The 25,939-nt window shown below is 53.2% G+C and overlaps 1 protein-coding gene across 1 annotated transcript in view; it reads left to right on the top strand.

The window, feature by feature from the left end:
* Window positions 1-25,939, top strand: part of DNMT3A (DNA methyltransferase 3 alpha) — a 105,401-nt gene that overhangs the window by 5,742 nt on the left and 73,720 nt on the right. The window contains 1 exon segment of the mRNA XM_055327179.1: window positions 21,268-21,502. Coding sequence (XP_055183154.1) covers window positions 21,440-21,502 — 63 coding nt within the window. The 5' untranslated portion in view covers window positions 21,268-21,439.

Raw genomic sequence — 25,939 nt, 5'->3', positions numbered from 1 at the left:
GAAGGGGCCAGCTGAGCTCATTTGGTGTAGGCTCTGGATGATCCCTTTATATTCCATAGATTAGCACTTAAGAGTTCAGACTTGGAGGGAAACAGCATATTTAAATCACAGTAACCCCAGGGGTCTGTGGCTATTAAGGGGAACACCAGCCAGGGTAAGATCTGCACTCCAGGGACAGCAACCCTGGTATGAATGGGGAGGAGGAGGGTCCCTTGCTTGGCCTCCCACTGCTTCCCCTCAACCAGGCTGAGGTGCCCCAGCATCCAGAACATTCCCACAAGGGGCTGTGAGTAGGAGAGAAATGGGGGCAGCAGGGCTGACTCTGCTCTTCCTTGCAGGCTCCCTCCACCACCCACAGCAGAACCAAGCAGGCTCTGAGGGGATGTGACCCGGGTGTGGCTGCAGGTGCTTAGCAGCACGCCCCCCCCCCCCCCCCCCCCCCCCCCCCCCCGCCCCAAGGACAGCTAGTGGTCAGGGCCCTCAGGCCACATCTCCCTTGCCGATCACATCCAGGCCAGGCCTGTCTGGAGGACAGCGACGGGGAGGAGGTGCAGACGTCTGGGGCTTTCCTAACTGAATCCCTGCAGGGAGTGGAATTTTTTTTCCAACCATAACTCAGCTCAGCTCAGCGTGGTCCACCCCTGTCCTGCTGAGGTCCCCTCTGACCCCTAAGGCTTCCCAGCCTTATTTATTTCCATAACCAGGTTCCTATTTTCTCTTTCCTGTGGTCATGGCCCTGCTCAGTGTCATCCCTATTGATCTCCCCTCTCTGTTTCTGTTTCAAATGTCAAGGTCATTTTTATTCTGAACCAGTTGTTAGCCACCCTGTCTGGGAACACCAAGGGGACAGAGGCCTATCCCTCCCAGCGAGTAAGTGGGGGTCAGAACTTGGGCGTGCTGACTCCTACTCTAGTTCCTCTGCTGCTGTGCCAATGAATGGGCCTAGGGATTGGTGCAGGTGTTCTAGACCTAACACATCCCCTAGATCCCTGTGTCCCAGTGGGCTTTACTTGGACAGATTGAAAGATGCTCAGAGAGGACATTATGGGACAGCGGGGTCAGGTCTGTGGTTTACTGAGCCATGCATGGATTGACAGGGCCATGTCACGGGGAATATCAGGGAACTCTGGGCCTGGGCGGCCGTGAAGCTGGGGGCTCTGGGAGTGTTGCTCCCCCCAGAGGTTCCCCAGAGGACCCTGAGAGGGGCAGGGGAGGGCACACAGGCCTATGCCTAGCAGCTGGTATCCTCTAACATTCCACCAAACAGAACCTGTGGGAAAGGGGTTTCTTGAAGAATGGTCCTGTATGATCAATTTTAGAGATTCTGAAAAGAGTAATACATTTAATGGATAAAGAGGAATCTATTTAGATTCCCCCAAGCCTTTGAAAGGAGGTAGTAAGCACGTCTATTCTGATGTGTTACATGCCTGTGATATGGTGTTGGGTAACCCACAAAGGCAGTGTGTGGGGGTGTGATCTTGTTTTTGTAAAACCCTTTAAAAATAAATACATATATACATGGACAGAAAAAGTTGTTCTGGAAGGTTACCCAGCAGACCTGTCCACAAAGTCTCTGCCTCTTTATATACTTTATACATTTTTGTAATCTTTGAAAAGATGTAAACGCACATGTGTTACTTTCTTAATGACAACAACAAAAATAAATAAAACCACACTTTTTAAAGCTTCTGGATGAGAACGTGGAAAAGATTTGAGTCATGGTAGGGCTGGAAGGATGACTCTTTTTTATAATGGGTAAGAAAGGAGCTTGGAGGCTGACAGCAAAGGCTAGGGCCACTCAGGTGCCTGTTCTTTCTGGAAGGGTTGCAGGGACAAACATTACAGACCCTGGGAAGCCTCTAAGCAAAGGCCAGGACTAGCAGGGATGGGCTGTGAATGGAAGATAGGCAGCTGGCTGAAGCCTAGCCTGTGGCAGGGCAGGGCCAGTGGGCCCAGTTAGCTCTATGGGACGGTGACTTGAGCTCTCAGTTCACCCAGAATGGGAAATGAATCACTGGGGGACTTCATGGACGGCTTCGATCTGGTGGCTCTTGTGGCCCAAATGGTTCCCTGGGACCCGGTGGTCTAATCGGGGCCTGGTCCCCAGGCGGAGCTCAGGCGACCTGGCCCTGGCATAGAATGGGCAGCGCGGAGAGCCACACGTAGGGAGGACAGCGTAGGGCTTCAGGGGGGCCCAGAAAGGGATGGAAGGGGTTCTGGGGAACTCTTCGGGCATGTGGGCTCCAGCTGGGCCCAGGTCTGTGTCCGGAGAGGCCCACGAGTGGGTGGCAGCGACCCAGGTGACAGGGCGGAGAGGGGAGAAAAGGCAGCTACAAATTCCTCTGCCGGTTGCTTGGCAACAGCCCCCAGCTTCCCCTTCCATGGCCCACCCCCAGCACCAGCCCCTGCCATGGTTGCTTTCCTCGAGCTCGTTTTCGAGCTCGTTTTCCCCTCCGAGGCGTCCCCGTTCAATGCCACACGGGAAAGGGTATGTGTCCATGTCTGCCTCGGCCCCACCCCTGGCTGAAGGCCGGCAGAGAAATATGGTGACATGGAAGCAAGCACGGAGCGTGTCCCTCTGCCGCACCCCCGGCCTCAGCCCCAGGCCAGCAGGGGACAGGTGTGCCGGTCTGAGAAGGGATGTGACAGGCAGACGGCCGGCGCACCTGATGTGCATGTCAGCCCCACCAGCCCTGGCTTAGCCTGGGCCTAAGTGTCCTTGTGCCGCAGATCAGCATGAAAGGCCTCCATCTCTTACCGGCATGGCCGGAAGCCAGTGGAATCCTGTCTGAAGAACAGTTGGCACTGTCCCCAGCACACAGTAGGAAACGAGGAGACAGGAGCTCCTGTCGTGAGAGGGCTGCGTGCGGGTGACTGTGGGGACCGGGCAAGATGGCCCCCGTGAGGCCCTGTTGCTTTGCAAGACCTTACAGAGGTATCTGTCATCCTCCCTGTGGGGATCTCGGGGCCTCTGGAAGGTCGAGGTTCAGCTGGTTGATCTGTAAGCCCTCTGGCCCTGGCCCCCCGATCCCTGGGCCTTTAGTCTTGGTGGAGTCCAGGCCCACTAGGGACCTCACGGGTCCCCTCAGTCCTGGGCCTTCTCTTTCACTGCCCTCTGGTCTCACTGGGCCCAGAGCAGGCCATAACCTCTCTGCTGGGTTCTGGGCCTGCTGGCAGGGCCGGCTCTGCCCCCTGGCCTGGAGGCCTGGGAGGGTCTAGACCACAGCAGGCCAGGCAGCTGGCACACGGCAATGGTTCCTAATGGTTTTACGACCAGCAACAATGCGGTGCCTATTGCCATCCTCTCACGGCCGGCTTCCCCGCCCATCTGGTGGTGGCCTGAGGGCCTGCCTGGCACTGGGGGCTCAGCTGGGAAGCCCAGTGGGGCCTGGCAGTTGCTTCTGGGTTTTTTTCTGTCAACACCCTCTACACGGCCTGGACTCCAGGAGAACTGGGGTTCAGCAGACTGAGCTGCCAGGGCCCTGCCTTGGCAGGCCTGGCAGCTCTCGAGTTTCTGTCCGGAGGTCCCTTGCTTCAGATCCTTAAATAATGTTCATCTGTTCATTTATTAAAGACCTACTATGTGCCAGGCACGGGCCACAAAGATGAAAGAGACTGAGCCGGTGCTCTGACGTGGAGTAATTATTAGAATGCAGGTGGGTGGAGAGAGCTCAGGGGCTCAGAGAAGGGACATCTCATTCAGAGGAGAGAAAAAAATCAGGAGGGGCTTATTTATTTAAAAAATTTATTTATTTATTTAAGAGAGAGCGAGAGAGCACAAGCAGGGGGGAGGGGCAAAGGGAGAGGGAGAAGTAGGCTCCTCACTGAGCAGGGAGCTGGTGCGGCTGGATCCCAGGACCCCAGGATCAAGACCTGAGCTGAAGACAGACACTTAACCGACTGAGCCACACAAGCGCCCCAGGAAGGGTTTTAACAAAAAAAAATTTTTTTAAGATTTTATTTATTTATTAATGAGAGACACAGAGAGGCAGGGACACAGGCAGAGGGAGAAGCAGCCTCCCTGCAAGGAGCCTGACGTGGGACTCGATTCCAGGACCCTAGGATCATAGCCTGAGCCAAAGGCAGACGCTCAACCACTGAGCCACCCAGGTGCCCCTAAACAATTTTTTTAAATTGAAATTTAGTTGACTTATAATGTTAAATTAGCCTCAGGTGCACAACACAGTGGTTCAGCAATGTCATAATGACGGGCTCATCACAATACTGTTTTAAAGAGGTGACGGCTGAGCTGAGTGTCAAGGGCAAGGAGCAGTTAGCCAGGGGCTCAAGGGCCTTTCCTGACCTGATGGGATGAGGAACTGTGGGCTGTGGGGCCGGAGGGCAGGGCTGGCACTGGACCCAGAAGGGCTGGGATGTTACCTGCTGATAGATGCTGGGCTTGGAGTACCCATATTTGTGTCTGTGGGAGAGCACCCAGGGGCGTCAGGACAGAGAGATCGGACAAAAGGAAAGGGGCAGGGGCAGCCTGGGTGGCTCAGCGGTTTAGCGCTGCCTTCCGCCCAGGGCGTGATCCTAGAGACCCGGGATCGAGTCCCCCGTCAGGCTCCCTGCATGGAGCCTGCTTCTCCCTCTGCCTGTGTCTCTGCCTCTCTCACTCTGTGTCTCTCATGAATAAATAAATAAAATCTTAAAAAAGGGGGGGAGGGGAAAGGAGCTGAGGCAGGAGGGAAACAGAGTGTGAGCATGGAGGTGGGGTGCTTAGGGAGGCATTTTGGGAGCAGAGCTGGCAGGAATGGCTGGGTGATGTCACCTGGCCAGCTGCATGGGTGAAGGTGGCAGCCACTGAGAGGCACAGGTGGGGGTAGTCTGGGAGTGCCTTCATGTGGGGGAAAGTACTGGAGTTGGGGCGCCCAGGGCCGGGCCGGGCCCAGCCGGATGGATTAGAAAGGCGGGCACATTTTCTTCCATAACTGGTAGCAAACCCTGTAGATTTTTGAGGAGGGAAGTAACTAGGGGAATCCTGGTGGTTGGAAGCCTGAGCAGGGGCTTGTACTTCTAAGGAGGCCCCTCAGAGGATGAGCCTCAGGCCGCCTGGGTGGCTCAGTTGGATAAGCATCTGCCTCCAGCTCAGGTCATGATCCCTGTGTCAGGCTCCCTGCTCAGCAGGGAGTCTGCTTCCCCCTCTCCCTCTGCCACTCCCCCTGCTCATGCTGTCTCTCTCTCAAATAAGTAAATAAAATCTTAAAAAAAAAAAAAAGATGAGCCTCAAGGCCTGGACTCTGTCCTTGGACTCCCCGGCTGCAGGACTTGGGGTGAGTCCTGTCCGCCTTTGAGAATGGCATGTGAATTGCAAAGTTAGCATCCACCCCCCCTCCAGAGGCAGGGCTGCCTAGATAGGTAGGGATATGCAGTTTTGGGAAGCAAACAAAAGAGACGAACAAGAACTTTCTCTAAGATCGAACTGAGTCCTCTATATGTCACAGGAAGGGCCATTAGCAAAGAACTTCTTGAAAAATGACGTGAGCCGCATTAGCGCCACTGAGACAAGAGGCAGTGTGGCATCGTGCCAGGGCCACCAGACCCAGTGCTGGACAGACAGGGGCCCCTCGGCCCCTGCCACCTCCCAGCTGCATCCTTGGGCAGATCAGTCCACCCTTCTTAGCCTCAGGTTTGCCATCTGCAAAGTGGAGATAACCTCACAGGCTCGTGTTTGCTTGTTTGGAGCACTGCTTCATGCATTAAACCTGGGCATTTGGGCAGCCCGGGTGGCGCAGCAGTTTAGCGCCGCCTGCAGCCCAGGACGTGATCCTGGACACCCGGGATCGAGTCCCGCGTCGGGATCCCTGCATGGAGCCCGCTTCTCCCTCTGCCTATCTCTCTCTCTCTGAATGAATAAATAAATACATCTTTAAAAAATAAAAAAATAAAAAAAAATAAACCTGGGCATTTGATGTCACTCGTCACACTCTTTATGTCACCTGTCTTTTAAAAGAAGCCTTATGTGGCTGGCCTCATAGGTACTCGGGAATGAACACTTGGCTGCGCATGCTCTCTGTCTGGTGCTGGGGAGGCACACATGTGTGCCCTCCTTCTTTCCCTCTCTCACTGGCTGAGCTGCTTCTTGGTCTTTGCCTCTGGGAGCCCTGTCCCCCTCTCCCCCCCGCCCCCATTCCCTCAGTCAATTTTGAGGAGTTGCTTGTCCTGGGAGGGTCCATTTATCATGTTCCATTGACTCTCAAGCCTGGTCACCCCAGTGTATTTGAAGAGCATCTAGTGGGCTACCTGGGAACAGGGGGAGTTGGTTCCTTTTCTCTTTAGTAAAGAGTGGATAGAACTGCCCAGGGCTGTGTGGAGAGCAGAGGGCAGGGAGGGAGAGGCTCTGCACGGGGCCTGGGTGGAGCACAGCCGGGACCTTGCCCAGAGCTGGCTCGGTGTGCTAGGCAAAGGGGTGCAGGGCTCTGGTGGGGTCTGGGAGACGAGCCCGGGGTGACCTTGTCTGAACAGTGAGACTGGCTTCCTTGTGAGCGGGCACACATGGTGACCATTGGCGGTATCCTGGGCCCTGTGACACGCAGCCATGCCCGTGGGGAGACCTTTGAAGCGTCTCTGCCTTCTGGAGGAGGCTCTGGTGGGAAGATGGCTTTTTCTCCTCCCAGGCTCTCGTGGCCGTGATGTTGGCAGGAAGGCCTGGGCCAGAGTCAGGCTGTCTCTGGCTGGGCAAGGGGTTGGGCTGGGACCACTATCAATTTGAGCGCGGAAACCAGTGTTTCACTGGGTTTGTACAGACCTGCGCGCGTACCCTGTCGGGGGGGCAGCCCTCTGGAAGCTGAGCATATATGGACTGAGGGTGTGGTGGTGTAATCAAATGAAACGTACAGCATAATTAATCTGGCATGCCCTTAATGGTATGCATAATTGTGCTGCATGGTAATTAGGTGTAAATGGTAAGCAGTTCACATAAATGTTTTTGTAATTGGTATTAATTTTGCAGAGGCAAACTAAGTTTATGCGGTTTTTCTCTTCTTGCTCTGTTAGTTTTCTAGCACAGGCGATTCCTAGCTCTTGGAGGAATTCTATTGCAAATGTTTGTTTATCGGGCAATGTTTTGTGTTTTCTCTCGGAACAATGTTATGAATGGTTATGAGGTTCCCAAGCTGGTTTCCAAATGCCTCTTTGGCCCATGCCGTAGGTGAAATGTGTGACGCATGTGCAGGGAGAGCCTGGTGCGTGAGAGGAATGGGTGTGTGTGTGTGTGTGTGTGTGTGTGTGTACCTACGTGCCTGTCTGTATCTGTGTATCTGTATCTGGCTGTGTGTGTGTGTGTGTGGGGGAATGTCTATGTGTGCGTATGTGTGTACATGCCTGTGTCTGTGTCCACATGCGTGCGTATCTGTGTGTATCTCTGTGTGCATGTGTGTGTGTATGTGTTTGTGATGACAGATTCAGGGCTGTGATGAAGAGGTTACCCAGTCTTGTGGCCAGGGGGATTAGGGGCAAGCTTGGGCTTTGCCTCAGAGAGAGGACTCTAGGTCAGGCCACAGGGAGCAAGAGCCACTTGTGGGCATGGTCTTAAGCCAGAGTCTAGGTTTCCTGAGGACACTTCACTGGCCTTTTGCCCTGATTAATCACATAATACTTTTTTAAAGACTTAACATTGATTTAGTGCCCACCGTGTGCCAGACACCGTGCTAAACGGTTGTCTCGGGTTCTCTCATATCTTAAAATGGGCTTATAAAGTAGGAGCTCCTATTCACTCTGTTGTACAGGTTGGGAAACCAGAGCTCACGTCTCTTGAATGGCAGAGCCAGGGTTTGAGGCCGAGTCCAGCTGAGCCTCCCTAGGGCTGCAGTGGGGCGTGATGGCACCAGAGCTCCTGGGCAGGGGTTAGTGATTCTGAGATGTGCTGCCCAGAATCTGGGACCCTTTTTCCTCCCCTCCACTCCCTCCACAAGAGGTTTGGTTTTGGGTGGGGCGGAGGGTGAGGAGAAAGCAAATCAGGGACTGGTAGGTAGTTCATTTAGCAGTGGGTGGAGAGGAGTTGTGCCTCAACAGCAGCTCCCAGGCCCTGAGGACCCTGTAGGGGAGACATCGTAGCCTTGGCCTGGGAGGGGGTCAGGTGGGAGGTCGCTCCTTGTCACTTGATCTAGGAAGAGTGGAAGAAGTGTGTGCATAGATACCTAGGACTCAGCTTCCAAGGGCCTGGCAGGGTGCGGGAGGCTAGCCCCCCTGGCTTCCCGTGGTTCACTGACACCCTGACCTGGGACCCTCACAATTCCCTTCTCCCTGGGCATCTGGGGGCTGGTCGGGCCTGCAAACCCCACAGCAGGGGTACATCCTGGCCTGGGAAATGTGGCACAGGAACCCAGAGCTCCAGAAGAGGGCTTTTCCATTGGCACAGTGCCTTGGGGAACTCTGCTAAGCGACCCCTAGAATGGGGCTTGTGGGGGGTCACTCTGGGCACCGCAACACTGTGCTAGGGATGTTGCAGCTGCCTGGGAGTGACTTCACACAGTCCTCTCTGCCTCAAGGGTCACCCAGAACAGGCAGGAGGGGGAGGGGCAGGAGGGGAAGACAGCTGTTGGCTGTTTGGGGGGCCAGCAAGGTGCCAGACATGAACTCTGACCTCATCTGTTTGGGGAAAGCAGACACACGCATATACACATGAAAAGCAAAATGACCACACAACAGAAACTGATTAAAGACCCCTGGATGGATGGTTGAGGAGAAGGAATGGGAGTGGGGTGGTGCTGAGGGATGGGGGAGGGCCCTTCCTCCCCCCAGTCAGGGGAGAGAATGGTGTGAGTGTAGTCACAAGTGTGGGGATGGGGGATGTAAGCTGGAGGACAGTGACCGGCCCTGGAATGATGGGGTCAGCTGGGAAGGTGGGGTGGGGGAGCATGTTGCAGTGAGCCGTTGGTGTAGGACCAGGCCAGAGTTTAGATTTTACTCTGCATGAAAATCATTGGCATCATGACGTTTTTAAATTTTTTTATCTTATCTTTTTAATTTTTTTAAAGATTTTATTAATTCATGAAAGACACACACACACACACACACAGAGGCAGAGACATAGGCAGAGGGAGAAGCAGGCTCCCCACAAGGAGCCCAATGTGGAACTCGATCCCGGATCCCAGGATCACGCACGCCCTGAGCTGCCCTGAGCCGAAGGCAGACGCTCAACTGCTGAGCCATCCAGGCGTCCCATGAGTTTTTTTTTAATAACAGCTTTATTGAAATATAATTCACATACCATCCAATTCAGCCATTTAAAGTGTGTAATTCGATGGGTTTTAGTACATTCACAGAGTTGTGCAACCATCACCACAATCAATTTTAGAACATTTTCATCAGGTGTCATAGGTTTTGATTGAGGAAGCCCTGTGTGGAAAATCTTTGCTGAGTGGCTGGGGTGGGAGGTAGAGGGCCGGAGAGGCAGGGAGCCCCGTGGCAGAACCAAGGTCGCGCCCTGTGGTGCAGAGGGCAGAGGAGCTGGGGCATGGAGGCCTGAGGATCGGTGCCTGGTGCCCGGCGGAATGTGGGGACTTCAGGGGAAGGGGATTTCATTTCTCTTCGGGGTTTGGGGCTTCGGCAGCTGAGCGGAGGGTGGTGCCACTTCCACATAGGGAGAGAAGCCCGAGGAAACAGGAGACCTCTGGTTCTAGAAAAGTGGGATTTTAGGTGACTGCAAATCAGCCAGTGAGGGATGTTCAGAAAGTGGAGGTCTGCTCTACATGAAGACTGAGTATCTCAGCAGAGGGGATTTCGGAGGGCAGCTGGGGGTACAGTGGGATCCAGGATGGTGCCCACATGCACTAGTGGAGAGGTGGGCCCCAGGGGTGGGAGGATCAAGGGCACAGAGCCAGGTGGAGGCATGGACAGGAGAGAGAGCCAGAGAATCCACCGGTTTGTGAACTTCCAGAAGGAGAGGTGTCTCGTGGCTCAGCAGTGGCACTCAGTAAATGATTGACGTGCTTCAAGTGGGGTCGTGGTTAGCTGGCACGGATGCTGGATTCAACTCACGGACGGTGAGGATGGAAAAGGCCCTTTGAGGCTGTGGGTGACTGTATCAGTCAGAGTCCATTCAGAAGACAGAAACCACATAGTGATTTAAACAGGAAAAGTTTACTATCAAGACTTATTAACTACAACAGGGGATTGGAGTAATGAGAGTTTGGCTAGGAAGCAGCAAAACAAACTGCAGAGGATCTAGAAGTAGCATGTTTGAGACCAGCTACTTCCCTGGGGTCGCCATGGAACACCCACGGAAGATACCCCCCAGGGTTGGGACCCTGATCTTGTTGGAGAGGGCATGGCTGTGGCGCCCTGGATGACGGACATGTTGGCTGAACTTGCTGGAAACCTACCCCTGGAGCTCACTGGAAGTCATCCTTTGGGTCCCAAGGAAAGTTGGGCATGAGGAGTTATATTGCTGGAGGCACCGTGCCACTAAGCCCCCCAAGGGAGTGTTGGGTGAAGCTGCTGGCTGCTGTTGCTGATCACCCCACTGCAGAGGCCAGGCCCTGGAGGAGCACCCTCCTGGCCGGAGCCTGGTGCTGGATGGGGCAGGACTGGGCAGAGGGGAGCCACAGAGACAACAGGATGTGGCTGCTGGAGAAGTTGGGTATGGTATTGGAACCCTCCAGGAGAGCACCCCGGGTCAAGGAAAGAGGACTCCCTTTTCTTCAGTGACCCTCCATCACCCTCTGCTGGCAGAGTCTAACGCCCGACTGCCTGCTGGCAAAGAAGAAATATTTCAAGGGCCTAGCTCCATTTTCACTGAGCAGGAAATGAAGGATGAATAAATCGATAACTGGCACAGTCTGCTCCTTTGGCTGCACAGCTCCATTTGCACCTTTCACACACGTTTGGGGGCCCCCTACAACTACAAAATAAGCTATATTTCTATCTAGCGAGACACAGCTATTTTTCTCACTGAGGTTCTCACTCTTTTCCCCAAATGAAGAGTTCCACCAATCATTGGATCAGCCCACTGTCTCCATGAATAACTTCTCAAATTCAATCACAGTCCCACTGACTATTCTGTTACCTACAGACTAAATTATAGGGGCACCTGGCTGGCTCAGCCAGTGGAGCATGCGACTCTTGATTTTCTCTTTTTTTAAGATTTATTGATTTTATTTGAGATAGAGAGCACAAGCAGGAAGGGCAGAGGGAGAAGGAGAGAGAATCCCCAGCAGCCTCTGCACTGAGCCCAGAGCCAAACGTGGGGCCCGATCCCACAACTCTGAGATGACAACCTGAGCTGAAACCAAGAGTCAGATGCCCAACTGACTGTGCCACCCCGGTGCCCCTGAGTGTGTGACTCTTGATCTCAGGGTCCTGAGTCTGTGCCCTTAAAAACAACAACAAAAAAGACTCAATTATAAAGTTAACTTCCAACAACTTGTGTATGAAATCATGGTGAAATAATGGGACGAAGGAGGAAAAAAGAAAAAAGTCACCATGTACAAATAAACACACACATGTATATCAAGAAAATAGAAAATATGCAAAACTACTACGGTTCTCATATCTATTTGTTTGCAAGGCAACATTTAATGTCTGGTTCCTTTCTCCCATTACTCACCCTACATTTCCTCTGCGCTCAGCTGGACTCCCAGAAGGCCAGGCTTCTTTTACCTGGTGGAGTGAGATAAACCTAGATTCTGGAAGGATCTGAATACCAGATTGCCCTGTCTTTGTTGTATTGTTACTGAAGTTTTCCCTTAATCCTAAATTTTTGGCATGGAAGAGGTAACTGAGAAAATCCTCTGGATTCCAAACATGGTCTTCTTTGCCTCTGTTGTAAACCAGCAACCCAATGTCTCTTTGGTAATCAGGATCGATCCCCCAAGCCAGGGGGGTAACTCCTTTTTTTTGGTCTGCTGATTTAGTGGCATAGGGATCCTGAAAAGCCAAGCTGTTGACTTACCTTCCAGTGGAAACATGGTGGTGGGGATTATGACGTTCAGCACTCCTATTGGGTTTCAGACATAGGGTGCAGACCAGATGCAGGGGTCAATGGGGGAGTAAGTGAAGAGGCTCTGGAGCTGGCAGGTGTGAACCATTGGCCACCTCCAGGGGAGGACAGAATCTGATCCTTGCTCACGGCTGCCCCAGACAGCAGGCCCTACCAGGGTTCACATGGCTGATTCTCACATGGACCCTCAGCCTGGCCACCCTGGGTCCCTGACTCCAAGGGTGTGGGATGCCCATCTGGCTGCTATAGCACACACGGCTCCTGACTTGTCATGCTCAGAATTGCATGCTCCTTTCTGGAAGTCTTTACTGGCTCTTTTTAATGCCCAAGGACAACTTCAGCTCCTTACCAGCATCTATTTTGGGTATAAATCCTTTTTTTTCTCCTTGCTTTTGGGGCTGTGTCATGATAACCATTAGTAAGAGCAGAGGAGTCTTATGCGACTCATCTCTGCTAGTATGGCTGCCATCGTGGCAGCAGGTTTGGTGTGATCATAAATGCTCACACTGGTGGTGCCCTGGCCTCAAGGGTGGTGTAAGAACCACAAGTCATCTTGTTGTGACTCCAGAGCCAGACAGATGGGCTTTGAAGTGGCAACAGGATGGCAGGACTATTGGCCTGTTGCCAGTGGCTTTTGGTATTCTATGTGCAGCTGGTGGTTTGGATGGGAGAGACGATTCTGGAAGCCAGAGTAATGGTATGATGATGTGCATCTCACTCATGTTGAGAGAGAATGAGCAGTCCAAAGGAGAGATACTCACCCCCGCACTCCCACATCCAGCCCAGTCTTGTGATCGAGAGAGGATGTAATGGGGGGAAAAGACTTGGCAGATAGACATCTCTGTCTAGGAGACCCTGATCACTCCCATCAGCCTTCTGCTGGCCCCCAGCTTCCCAATCCTGGAGCTTATCACCACCCTGGGTGGCATGGGGCCAAGATTACTCTCCTGCCTTCTGTCATCCACAGGAGTCATTTGTACCTCCTCCCAAGCTCAAGTGGGAAATACAGCTAGAAGGCTGTTTTCTGTGGGCTGGTGTCATACCAGGGGCACGTAAAGCTGATCTGGGGTGTATGCTTAGCATGCTCATCCATGACTGAGTGCTGCCATGTGTGTGAGAACTTTGGAGTTAGATGGACCTGGATTCATAATCCTGCGCTGGAGCCTTCTACCTGTGTTACCATGGAGAGGCAATAAACCTCTCTCGGCCTCAGGTTCTCCTTCCATAAGATGGGAATAACAAGAGAACCTACTTCATAAACTTCACAGGATTGTTGTGAGGATGAAACGGAACAGTGCCTGTCTCTTAGCAAGTGCCTGGCACACGGTAGGTACTCAGTAAATAGTTGAATGAATGACTGCCACCTTGGGCAGGGCACCGAATACTATGATTAGAAGGTTACATTGCTTACCACCTCCCCTACCCCTGCCCCCTACCGTACAGCTAGGCCTAACCAGGAAAGGGAGGCTAACTAGAAACTTTGCTTTTGGACCAATCTGTGCCCAAAGTTAACATGTCTGCAACAGTCACATGTTAATGGTAAGAGGACATGATGGAGGGGAAAACTCTGGACTTCAAGGTAGGACAGATCTGGATTTGAATCTGGTTCCACCGTTTAATAATCACCTTGGGCAGCTTTGTAAGCCTCTCTATACTTGACTTTTCTCATCTGGAAAATGGAGGAAAAATAGTCCCCGCTTCAAAAGGTCTGGAATGAGGCGTAAGGATGATCGCGATGTTGAAATTGTAAAGCTCTGTACACAGGGGCTGGCACATCGTGGGAGCTTCCTAAGTACCAGCTCCTGTTGGAGCGATGTAGGCTCACAGGCACTCGGGGGATTTCAGGAAAGGAGAGAAAACTGTGGGCTGGATTAGTCAGGGACTAACAGTTGTTAAAATGTATTGCGTATTTTCTTATTTTCTTCGTGCCAGGCACTCTTGTAAGCATGCTCAGTGCATCTCATTTAGAGTCTCACAACAGCCCCGTGAAGTGACTCCCTATTATTTCCCTCATTTTACAACTGAGTAAACTGAGGCTGTGGGCCATGGTTCTGCCCCCGGTTGGTTCACACAGCTGATAGAGTAACCAGGTCAGGATTTGAACCTACGCAGGAAGAAGCCCTTGAGGAGGCTGAGATTAGCATATGAGTCAGGACTGTTAGCCTCGGGGCACAGACTCACTCACACCCCACTACGGAAAGCCTCCCATTACGGGGAGGTTCAGAGATGCCCTGCCTCCAGGTACAGCTAGATTCGGGGACCCAGACTATGACCACGGTTTGCCATCCCTCTAGCTTCAGCCCTTTGTTCTCGGGCAAGCCCTCCCCCGCAGGCAGCCGCTCCTGACTCACATCCTACCCCTACCCCGTAGCATCTTTCCATTGCACCACCACGGTCCCGGGAGGCGTCTGATTGGCCCTGCCTCGTCACGTGCTCACTCTGCGCCTGGGGAGACTGGGGAGAGGTGCGGGGTCCCAGCGAACACCCCAAGCCCACTGGCGGGGTGGCTGGGGGAGGCCCTAGGTAGCTGGAAACAAGCAAAGTCCACGAGGAGACAAGCCGACTTCAGATGGAGGCAGGAAGGAGGGCCTGCTACAGAGAGTCAGAGGCTTTTCAGCAGCACAGGTGGAGGACTGGAGGTGGAGTGGAAGGGATTCTTAGGGCATTGACATTAGGTTTGTTTTTGGTGGAGCAAGGATTTAGGCTTGGGACGATCCTGGTTTTGCTTCTGCAAGAGAATACTTCTGTGCAGGCCCTTGTTGAGATGACACAGTGGGGTGACAGTGTCAGTGCTTGGTCGGGCAGACTTGGAGGGGAGATTTGGGATGATCAGCAAGGGGAGGTGCTGATGAGCTGGGCATAGTGAGGAAGGTGGGGATGGTGCTGGGACAGCGTGGTGTGAGCTGGGGGTGGGAGGTGACGTGGCAAGGATGGCTGAACTGTGGGTCTCTGACTGAGGTGGGCTCTTGAGTGAGCCAGCGTGGTGGTTAGGGATGTAGGCAGCAGTGGCATGCACAGATGCAGTTTGGGAGGAATGTAAGGGAGGCGTAGCACGCTGTGCCTGGCCTGGGCCTGGTGGAAGTGATGCGCTGGGAGATATTAAACGGTTGGTGAGGGGTGGGGGGTGGCGGGGAGGGAGGTACCACTTTTATAGCTGGTGATGGAACTCTGTGTGGGTGTGAGGAGCTAGCTGGTCATGGTTATGCTGTGGGATGTGATGGTTTCATAGAGCAACAGAGGTAGAAGGGCTGAGCTGCACTCAGAGAGGAGGATGGAAGCCAAACCCAACCAGTGGTTGCAGTTGGGAGGTAAGCCCTTGTTCCCATCCCCTTTCTGTCTTCTTAAAATTTCTTTTCTATTTCCTCTCAGTAGTACATGCATATCATTTAAGAAGGCAGTACCAACATCTCTTCACTAGAGAGACGCTCCCACCCTCTTCCTCTTCTCAGAGGCAACCACTTTTAGCTGTTTCTTCTAGCAATTTTACATCTCACGTTTCTGAGGAATGTGCATATTTTTGACTCTTCCATTTTAGACATTTCCCATTGATTTCCTATTTAGTAAAGAAGACTGTTCTCTTACATGGCCACCCTTTCCACTCCTAAATAGTTCTTGTGGTAGGCATACTACTAACAGTACCCTACCAGTGCTCTTTCCAAAACGTTTTATACACATATGAGTATGTGTATATACATGTGTTGTAAGCAGTTTAATACCCCTCCCCCCCAAAATGGGCACATCCTCATCCCCTGAACCTGTAAATGTGTTATTTTATATGGCAAAAGGGACTTTGCAGTTAAGGATCTTGATGTGAGGAGATTATCCTGCATTATCTGAGTGGGCCCAGTGTCATCACAAGGGGCATTAGAAATGAAAGAAGCAGGAGATTGCCGAGGAGCTGTGATGGAAGCGGGGCCAAGTAATGTGATGAGAGAAAGCCTGGCCATTGCTGGCTGTGAGGATGGAAGGGGCCATGAGCCATGGCATGGGAGCAACTTTTAGGAGCTGAAAAAGCCAAGGGAATGGATTCTCCCTAGAGCGTCCAGAAAGGAACGAAGCCCTGCCGATACCCGGTGACATGAACCATTTTGAATTTCTGACTTCCAGAACTGCAACATAGCAAAATTGTGTTGTTTTAAGTCTTCAATTCTGTGGTAATTTATAACAGCAGCAGCAGGAAGTTTATGTATATATACACACATGTACCTCCACATGCATTATGTATGTGTGTATATAGACACACACATATTTGTTAAATCAACTAATACAACTGTGTTCACAGCCAGACCTTATAGTATCTTGCAATAGTTTCCTTTCTTTTTTCCCCTGAAAGTTAATAATGACCTTGTCTCATCTGCCTTATTTTCTTTGTACCTTCTGCTAATTGCTGTCTCACCTTCGCAGCCATCAATGGGGCTCTCTCTGCAAGGGCAGTTACATCAGCTACGACATGTTCCAGTTCCCGGTGTCTGCTGTCTGGGTGGGTGACACGTTGTAGCGGCCATCCTGGGACTTCCTTTTGTGGTCCTCCCTGGCATTCCCTTTGCCTTCCTTCTGGTTGGAATTCCTGTTTTCTGGATCTTGTGTCTTCTCTCATTTGGTTTACTCCCCTTCTTGGAGCCCATCATCTAGGACAGATAACGGTCAGTATCCGAATCCATTCAGTTCCTGAGTTCGGATGGCGGAGTGCACGCAGTGAGGGACACCTGTAGTTTTGTCAGATTAAAAAAGACTGTTCGATGGTCACGGGCATGGTGACGACAGCACTTAACAGGCCCAGGTCTTGAGTTACACTGCTTAGATCTGAAGAGTGGCCCTCGATGGCTTCATTTGACCTCTTTTCACCTTAATCCTGGAGAATCCCTTCCTTTGTCTTGTGTGTCTTAGAGGACATCTGCTCGTGTGCGGTTCTTGAGAAAGGAGTGTCTGAAAATATCTTTTTCTATTGCACCTAAATGATGATTAGTCTGCGGAAAGAATTCTAATGGGAGAATTATTTTAAGAATTCCAAAGGTATTGGTCCTTTGTCTTTTTGCTTTCCACATTAATGTTGAGCAATCTGAAGCCATTCTGATTCGTGAGCCTCTGTAGGTCACTTTTATCGCCCTTTGTGTGATCTTCTCTTCGTACCAATATTCTGAAATTTCACAGTGTTGCACCTTGTCGTAGGTCTGCTTTCCTCCATTGTGCAGACATGCAGTGGGCCCTTTCCACCGATCCACTCTTGCCTTTCAGTTCTGGGAAATTATCTTGCATTATTTCATTGATAATGTTCTCCCCCCCTCCCTTTTTTTTTTTCTTTTCCATAACGTCTGCTTTTCAGATGTGGAAACTTCTGGACCAGGTCTCTCTTCCATCCTCTCTAGTTTTCATTTTTCTTTTTATTGTATCTTGAGCATTGAGTTTTGCCTCTCTCATAGCATGATTTGTATTTCTACAAATCTTTTTTGTTCTCTGGATGTGCTTTTTAAACAACACCACGTTACTGTTTCATGAATGTGTAATCTTCTCTGTGCTTGAAGTGTGTATTTTCCAAGTTGTATTTTGGTTCAGTTTGGTTTATTTGTTCTTGTGTCTTTTTTCCAAGTCAGAGACTTCCCTCAGATGTCTACTGGTTCATGGTTGTCCTGTACAAGATTAAGAAGAGGGGACTGGGGAGCTGGTTGGAAGTTCTGTGCATGTTGGTGGGGATTGTTTCCTGGCAGATCCACACTGGTTGACCTAAGCAAGCCATTTGGACACCATTTGGGTTCTGGGGGCAGCATCCATATCCATAGGCCTTTCCTCTCAGACTGGTAAGATTCCCTAGAGAAGGTAAGGGTCTGGCTGCCAGGGTTCTGGGAGCCCACTGGGGAAGAACTGGGAGCATTCAACATCAGGACTTAAAATACCTTTATCTCCTTAATTTTGTTATATTACCTTTGCTCTCAACGGCACTAGTCAGCTCTGTGCAAAGACACTCTGTTTTGTGTTCCCCAGAAAGGAAACCTTCAGATTCCTGGGGGAGGAGGTCTAGGGTTTTTACTTCTTTCACTCAGTCTGCTTTATTTTCACACGTGGGTCCTCTCTACCCCTGGTCTGGGGGGTACCTGTTGCTGTTGCCTTAAGTGTCTTTTAAGGATTCTTGTTATAAATTAAGTTTGACTTGATTTGACTTTGATTTGAAATCAGTTTTGTCTGAAATTTGGCCATCACAAGTCTGCTTTCCAGACCCCAAAATTTCGTTGGTGGTGTCTCCTCTTTGTTCAGCCCACTCATGTGACTATATGTTTTTAAAAAAGCTTTCAGCAAAGTTGGATTTAGAAGGTGGTGAAACTGTCTGTGAAACTGTCTGTGTAGAATCCCAGCCCTTCTTCCACAACACTTTTGTAATTGAAATAGTAATAATGGTGACTATGATAGTTGTGATACTAAACTTTTTTATGATGGGATTCCTTAAACGTTTGTTAAAGTTATTGTTATAAAGATTATTAATGGCCACTGTGGCCATTAGGAGTATAAGGGAGGAAATAAAAGCTGCCTGTCATGGTGGTAGGGTTCTTGGCATGGATTTTTCTTTGGTGGTGGTTTTTGTGGTACAGCCCTTGGCATGGGTGAGGAGGATGCTTCAGTGCCAGGAGCAGCAGAGCCATGCTTGGCAAACGACCAGCATGGTGGACACATGTTGCTGTGTTGGGAACGTGGGCCTCGGGGCAGGTCACTCCTGCTTGAGAGAAAAGGAGGCTTCTAAGGGCAGGTGGGAAGCGCTGTGTCTAGTCCTGGACTGTGGCCACCATCGTGGATCCCCTGGAGTTGTGCAGTGCGTGGCCTGCCTGGCCATATGCTGGATGGTTTTGGAGGATGCTGGGTGATTCTGAGGAACACTTTCTGACAGAGCTGTTCCCTTGAGTCACACAAAGGAACCTACAGACCGATCCAGGTCAGCTGAGTTTGCTGTAAGGGTAGCAGCTCAGATATCAGAGGGATATGTGGAGAAAGGGGAGGAGGAAAGAGCATTTCCCTTCCTTTCCGGGGTGTCTGCCCTTAGGGTCAATGCCTTGTGATGTTCTGCTTTTCCCTCCTACTTCCTTCCTCTTCTCACTGGCAATCAGTGGTTCCCTGAAAGTGGTTTTGTTTGTTTTTTTCCCCCCTCACAGAAGCTCACTGGATATTTCTAGGCCTCAGTGTTGAGACAAACATCTGGCAGAAGGTTATCTGCCTCTTGTTTGCTTTGTGCCTGGGTCTTCATGGACTCCATGCTGGGGCTCTGGGGCTCCTGAAGGCGGCCCAGCCTTGTCTGCTTCCCCCCACTTTGCCCTAGGCGCCTCCCACAGCTTGGCGGGGCAGGGCTAGAAGTCGCCTTGTGGATCTTGTAGTCCAACTCGCCCATTTCATGGATGAGGAAGCTGAGGGCGGGAAGCCCGAGTCAGGACTAGAACCCACGTCTGCTGACTCGAGGTCCAATGTTTTTTTCCAACTGGACTATGCCCCTCTTAGCTCCCACATCCTTTTGAAGGTTTTAATGGTGTGTGTGGGGGGTCATTGGACGTGTTTGTGCTAACAAACGGTGTGTGGGTTGGAAGGGGAACCGCTGGCCGATAATGGAGGGAAGCCCCGTGGAGTTCTGGGTTGGACCTGTTCTCTAATGGACTTTCGAGAGTTGTTTCTGTGGGGTGGTGTGTAAGTGGAAGGACGAAGCTTCCCAGAAACTGCCCTCAGAACTTTAGTGAGAGAGAGATCTGGATTCAAGCCTCTGCTTTGACTCTGGAATGTGGACCAATCCTAATCTTTCTCAGCCTTAGGTTCCACTGTAAAGGAGGGATAGTCATAGTACTAGTAGCTGCCCAAAGGAAGGAAGGAGGGCCGGCCTGTCACGTGCTTAGCACCGCGTCTGACACATAAAGCGACACTCTCTGCTGCTGTCTACGCACTCATGTGTTGGGGCAGCAAACACGCATGGAACCCAGGAGGATGCTGAGCTTAGAAGTCCGCGTTGCACCTGGAGCTTCCCCAAGGCTCACCTGTGGGGCTTGGCGCACCTTTAGCCCAAAGTTTTAACTGCCAGGAGTCCCGGCCCCAGGGAGGCTGCTCCTAGCCCCAGCTTCCGTCTCCTCCACTCCAGGGCCAGAGCCCACCTCCCAGTTAGGCACCAGTCCCTGGGGACGGGGCTGCGCCCGTGGGAGACCCAAGCCTGTGCTTTCTCCAGTGCCTGGTTTTCCAGGGAGCCTTGGCTGGAGGGGGATGGGAAAAGAAGCCCAATAGGGAGGGGAAGCCGGGGAAGCAGAACGGGAACTGGAAGGGGAAGGGTGTGGGTGGGCCCAGATCCAGCTGCCTCCCACTTTCCTTCTCCTGCCAATCCCCTCCCTGCGGGCGGGTGCACTGGAGGCAGGGGCTTGGCCCGTGTTTCCTCCTGGGGGGTGGGGAGCTCGAGAACTCAGTGTCTCTGAGCCGAGGGGGTTGAATCTGCAATACCCCCACCCCTTGCTGAGGCCTGTGCAGGGGCTTTGTTATTTTACTGGCTTGAGGCCCACACCTGAAGCAGGGAGGATGAAAAGCCCCTAAAATTAAGCTGTGTGGGTGCGGAGGGGCCTCCCCAAGCCCCCCCCCCCCAGTTTCCCGAGACAAATGGGGCCGATTGGTGGGGTGGCGGGGAGAGCGGCCTCCGGTCGGCCCTCAGTGTGGCCTTGGCCATGGCCTCTCCCCACCAGGACGTCCTCCGAACAGCACTGCAAACCTAGGCCTTCAGCCTGGCCGCAGCCGAGTTCAACCTCAGCTTTCTCTGGGCCCAGGCGCTGGTCCTAAAGTGAGGTGACATTCATTTCACTACATCCTGTGACTGCAGCTCACTTCCTCCACGTGGTGGGAGCGGTGTGGGGGTGGGGGCGTGAGGGGAGGACAGATTAGAAGGAAAATGTAGCAGGGCTGGGGACCTCTGGGATTTCCCAGGGGGTGGCTGGGTGGGAGGGAGGGTGCGGGAAGCTTTCAAAGGAGAGAACAGAAGTGAATGAAGAGAAGGGAGGAGGCAGGAGGCAGTTGGAAGTCCCAGAAGTGGCGCCCACTGTGCCACAGCAACGCGGAGGCCTGGGGAGACTGTTGCCGCCTCAGAGGCAGGAGGCAGCCCTGAGGGAAGCCAGGCAGTACCCTGCCGGCTGAGTCGGCCTCGGTTGCCCCCACTCTGGGGTGCTAGGCTGGCCTGAGCTGCTGGTGAGCCTGGGAAGATGAGCAAGGTCAAGGAACAGGCCTCACAGGCCGCCGAGGCCCTGGGGCTGAGGCAGGGGGTGGAGTCAGGTGGGGCCTGGGTTGGGGGTGCCCTGCCCTGCTGACCCCTCTTGTCTTCCCCCCTGCAGGTGGAGCCACTGGAAGCCCACACCCCACGCAGCCGCAGTCAGAGTCTCACCGGGATCTATGTCTAAGTTCTAACTCTTGCTTACAAAGACCACGATAATTCCTTCCCCAAAGCCCAGCAGCCCCCCAGCCCCGCGCAGCCCCAGCCTGCCTCCCACCGCCCAGCTGCCCGCGATGCCCTCCAGCGGCCCCGGGGACACCAGCAGCTCCGCTCCGGAGCGGGAGGAGGACCGCAAGGTGAGCGGCTTGCTCTGCCCAGGACCCTTTGGCCTCAGCGGGGGAGCAGGGAGGAGGGGGACGGCCGTCCTCAAGTAATGACACCTCTGGTTGCTGAGCGCTGGACCGCGCAGCTCAGGCTTCCCGTCGGGGTCGGTGGGGAGGGCTTAAGGCCCTGTTTGGGCCAAGGCCGGTCGAGGTTCAGTCCTGGCGGTACGGCGGGAATTTGAAGCACGGAGTCAGGCTCCAGGACCCAGACTTTTACCTCCCCTGGTGTTTGAGCAGAGGTTGAAGCCCAGGGTCTGCACAGTGTCGGGGGGTGGCCCAGATTCCTTTCTGGATTGGCCTCTACTGGCTCCGTGTCCTCAGGTGGGTCGCTTTACCTGTCTTAGCCGCCTCTGCTTCCCTGGGGTATTCAGTAGCTTCTGGGAGGCCAAAGACGAGTTCAAGGTGGCTCCATAGATATGAGGCCGCATGAGGGCTCCCCCTCTCAGAGCGCCAGGCACACGGTGACACCAGTCATCCTGGAGATGGTGATTTCCTGTCCCTCACCCCCACCCCCGGGCTCTAAGTGTCACTTCTGATCATGGAGCCAATGACGTCCTTGTTTTCAGAATCCCCTGAGGGGTGGCTGAGGGGTGACCTCATCACCCTCCGCTGAACTCCAGGATGGGCCTAAATCAGAGGAGATCCCAGCAGATCCATAGGGATCCCTGCTCAGTCCCAATAGGCTGCCTTGGGACCTCACCAAGCTGTGTTCATCTATGGGCAAAGCCACCCCAAACCCCCAGCACTTGGACTCTATTTTCTCTCTCTGTGAGTGAAATGGTAACCACCCCCCACCCCCACCTCCACCACCTTTCTTGGGAAGCTGTGCCAGCCACAGGCCTTTCGGGTGTCTTGTTTGTTGTGCCCTAGCCCCCATGGTCCCCTCTTCCTGAGCAGGAGTGTGGGAGGGTAATGCTTGGTCGGGAGTATAGTTTGTCCTTCTGGAACCAGAATGGACTCCTGGCACCGTGTATAGGCACTCTGAGGAGTGTGAGTTCTGCTTGCCCACTCTCAGGGACAGCTCTGAGACCTGCTCCCTGTTCATTCTGCCCTATGCCCAGCTCCTTCCTGGGCTCCCTCGTCCTTCGAGCCTGTTTCTGTTTTCTGAGTGGTTTCCATCCATGTGGTACTTGGGAACAACCCTTGAAATAAGTGGGGCAAGGACAGATGGCCCTAGTTTACAGATGAGGAAGCTGAGCCCAGCTACTCAGTGGGGGGTCCAGATGAGAGTCCGATGGATCAGAACCTTCCCCACTGCCCCACTTGTGTCAGTCGTTGTGTGGACACACAAAGGTGTATGCACTAAGCCCAGTCACCTGCCTTCCTGGCCTAGAATCATGCAGAATGCCCTAGTAGGGGACGCCTGGGTGGCTCAGCAGTTCAGCGCCTGCCTTTGGCTCAGGGTGTGATCCTGGAGTCCCAGGATCGAGTCCCACGTCGGCTCCCTGCATGGAGCCTGCTTCTCCCTCTGCCTGTGTCTCTGCCTCTCTCTCTGTGTCTCTCATGAATAAATATATAAAGGCTTAAAAAAAAAAAAAAGAATGCCCTAGTGGGGGATGTATACCCAGCAAGCAGGGGAGAAAGTACTTGCTATGGCCTGTGGAGCCAGGCTTCTTGGGGCTACAGGTCTCCTTCTTTCTGACCCCACAGAAAAGGAACAGATAGTCCAGGTTATCCCACAGGCCTTCTGAGCTACTCCTGTCTCAGGCAGCAGTAGACCCACATTCTGCTGCCACAGAGTCAGAGACACCTGCGGCTCTCCAATGGAAGCTATGGATAATTCCCTTCCTTCCCAACAGATCTGTTTTGCTCTCCTGTTGGATTAGGTGACCCTGACTTCCCTGCCTGGTCTGAGGCCCTGACCGGTGCCAACAGAGCTCTGTGTCCATATACTTGTGGCTGGTGTCAGCTGCCCCCCACAGGTGGGGAAGGTGGGAATAGCCAGGCCAGGCTCCTCCTGTTACTGGACTGTGCTGCCCTAGATAGCAGAGGCCCTGGCTCTCTCGCATGGAGAGCAGCGGAGCAGGCTTTCTGATATGACAGTTCAAGCTAGAGAAAGAGCACTGGACAGAGTCAGAAGCCCCAGGTCCCAGGCCTGAGCGTGCCACTTCCTGGAGATGTGACTTCAGGCCATCTGGGGCTTGCGTTTGCTCAGCTGTAAAGTGGGGATAGTAACTCTAGCTGTGCCTGTTTTACAGGGTGGTTGTGGAAGTCAGATGAGGTCATGGGCATGGAAATGCCCTGCAAACAGCAAAGTCTGGTCCAATTAGGAGGGATTACGATTGCTATTATTATCTACCCATAGTAACTGTTCTGGCTCATGTGGCAACAAACACGCACCCAGCCCCAGGTCCCGGTGCTGGTAGGTGCTGGTAGACCAGGCTGATGGACGGGGGGCTGGGACTTGGCGGGCGCTCCTCCTCGGCCGCCCACACCACAGCGCGCATGCTGGCTCACCTGGCACACCTCCCCGGCACCTCCGGGCTGGCTCCCACAGCAATAGGGAGCCGCCCGGGGAGGGCGGGTAGAGACGCTGACAGCCGCCCACGGCAGCCTGAGAAAGCCAGGCCTGGGGCAGAGGTGCCGTGTCACTGCAGAACGGGAAGATGGGCTTGGGCTGCAGCCCAGGGAGCCTGGCGGAGCTGCCGGGGGCACCTGGCACTAAGGAACTGGTCGGGGAGCCAGAGGGAAGAGGTGTGGCCACCCACTGGCTCTGCTGCACGAGGCCCCATGTGCCCTTCCAGCCTCCTTCCCGGCCACGCCTCCGCACACCTTCCACTCTGGTACTTCCTGGAGCCGCCAGGCCTTTGTTTATGCTCTTTCCTCTGCCCGGTGTGCCCTTTCCCTAATTTTCACTACTTTTCTCGGATCAAAGCCCTTGCTTCCTTCCGTCTGCCTTGAATTACAGTTTGTAGTGGACCCGGGGTTCTCAAAATGTAACCCCTGAAGCAGCAGCACCAGTGGCACCAGGAAAGGTTAGAAAATACAAACCAGAACTTCTGGTGGAGGGGGAGGGGACAGCAATCCGAATTCTAACCAGAATTCTAACCAGCCCTCTGGGGCCTTCTGGTATGGATAACACCCAGCCCCACTGCGGCCCCTGGAGGGCAGGGCCTGACTAGCACAGAGTAGGTGCTCAGGAAGTACATTGTGGCTAGGGTAGGAAGGAAAATGAGAGTGGTGAGATCCCTTCCACAGGAGAACAGCCTGGGGCCTGGATCAAGCGGGCTGGGTACAGAGCCATGGGTGGTAGCCAAGGAGTTCACTTACAGCTGGGAGTGCATAGAGAGGTGTGCCCAGCAGCTGTTCTCCCTGCCGGCCTCCCCTTTACCCTGCCATCTGCATGTTGGATGGGGAGGGAGCTACTGGGGAGGCTGAGGCAGTGCAGCTTCTAGGGGCTGAGCCCTGGGGCTCTCGCCAGGCTGGGTCAGCTGGGTAAATGTGGCCAGATTGGAGGAGGGGGAGCTGGCCTTATGGGGGGATAGGGTAGGGGGTGGTGAACAGCAGGGAGGCTCAGCAGGGAAGCCAAGAGCCAGGGTGGGGTGTCAGGCCCTACATGGAGGGGAGGGGAGGGACAGAGGGAACAGGAGAGGGGACCAAGAACATTCCAACCTTGGGCTAGAAGGGCCCCCTCAGATCCCCAAATACGAATCAGCACCTGGCCAAGAGTCCAAGCCCCAGGCTGGGCCCCCAATCGTGCTGCTCCCCTCTTTCTCTTTCCTCTGGCCTCAGAAACACAACAGCCAAGATGCACTGAGTGCTGACTATCTGCCAGGCACTACTTTAAGCTCTGTGCTCACGTGATCTTATTTAATTCTTACGGTTGCTCCATAAGGTAGGCTATATTATTTTCACCACTCTTATTGATGACTAAATGGATGCTTAGAGACATGAGGTCACTTGCCAAAGGTCACACAGCTAGTGGGTAGTTAGGTGGTGGCGTGGAAGTCCGGCAGGCTCCGCTGTTGGCTGGTGCTCATCAGGCTGCCTCCTGGTGGAGGCCGTTACACTCCACAGTCCCACCCATCTTGCTTCTGCTGCAGGTTCAGTACGTTTATCTGGACTGGAAGTCGGGATGGTCAGAGCATGCTTTTACTTGGGGTAGCAGCGCTCTTACCCTGGAGTGAAGGCTGGGGACACTTCATCTCCAGTAAGAATCTGCAGACAAGGCTAGTGTGCACGACTGTGGGTGGCTGTGTGCAAGCGCATACACATACACTCCAGAAACACACTGTTCAACAAAGACAGAGCTGTGGCCACACTGCTTCTTACTGTTCCTCTCCCTCCTGCACGCATTGTTTCTCTCTTCTTCTCTTCCTCTCTTTCTTTCCAGGGACCTTTCCAGGTACCCAGCACATAGTAGGGCTTCACAAGTCTGTTGGATGAACTGAATGAATATTCCCTAGTAAA

This window comes from Nyctereutes procyonoides, unplaced genomic scaffold (genome assembly GCF_905146905.1).
Source record: "Nyctereutes procyonoides isolate TBG_1078 unplaced genomic scaffold, NYPRO_anot_genome, whole genome shotgun sequence".
Taxonomy (NCBI): Eukaryota; Metazoa; Chordata; class Mammalia; order Carnivora; family Canidae; genus Nyctereutes; species Nyctereutes procyonoides.
The sequence above is the reverse complement of the archived record's forward strand: the minus strand, read 5'-3'. Positions and strand labels throughout refer to the sequence as shown.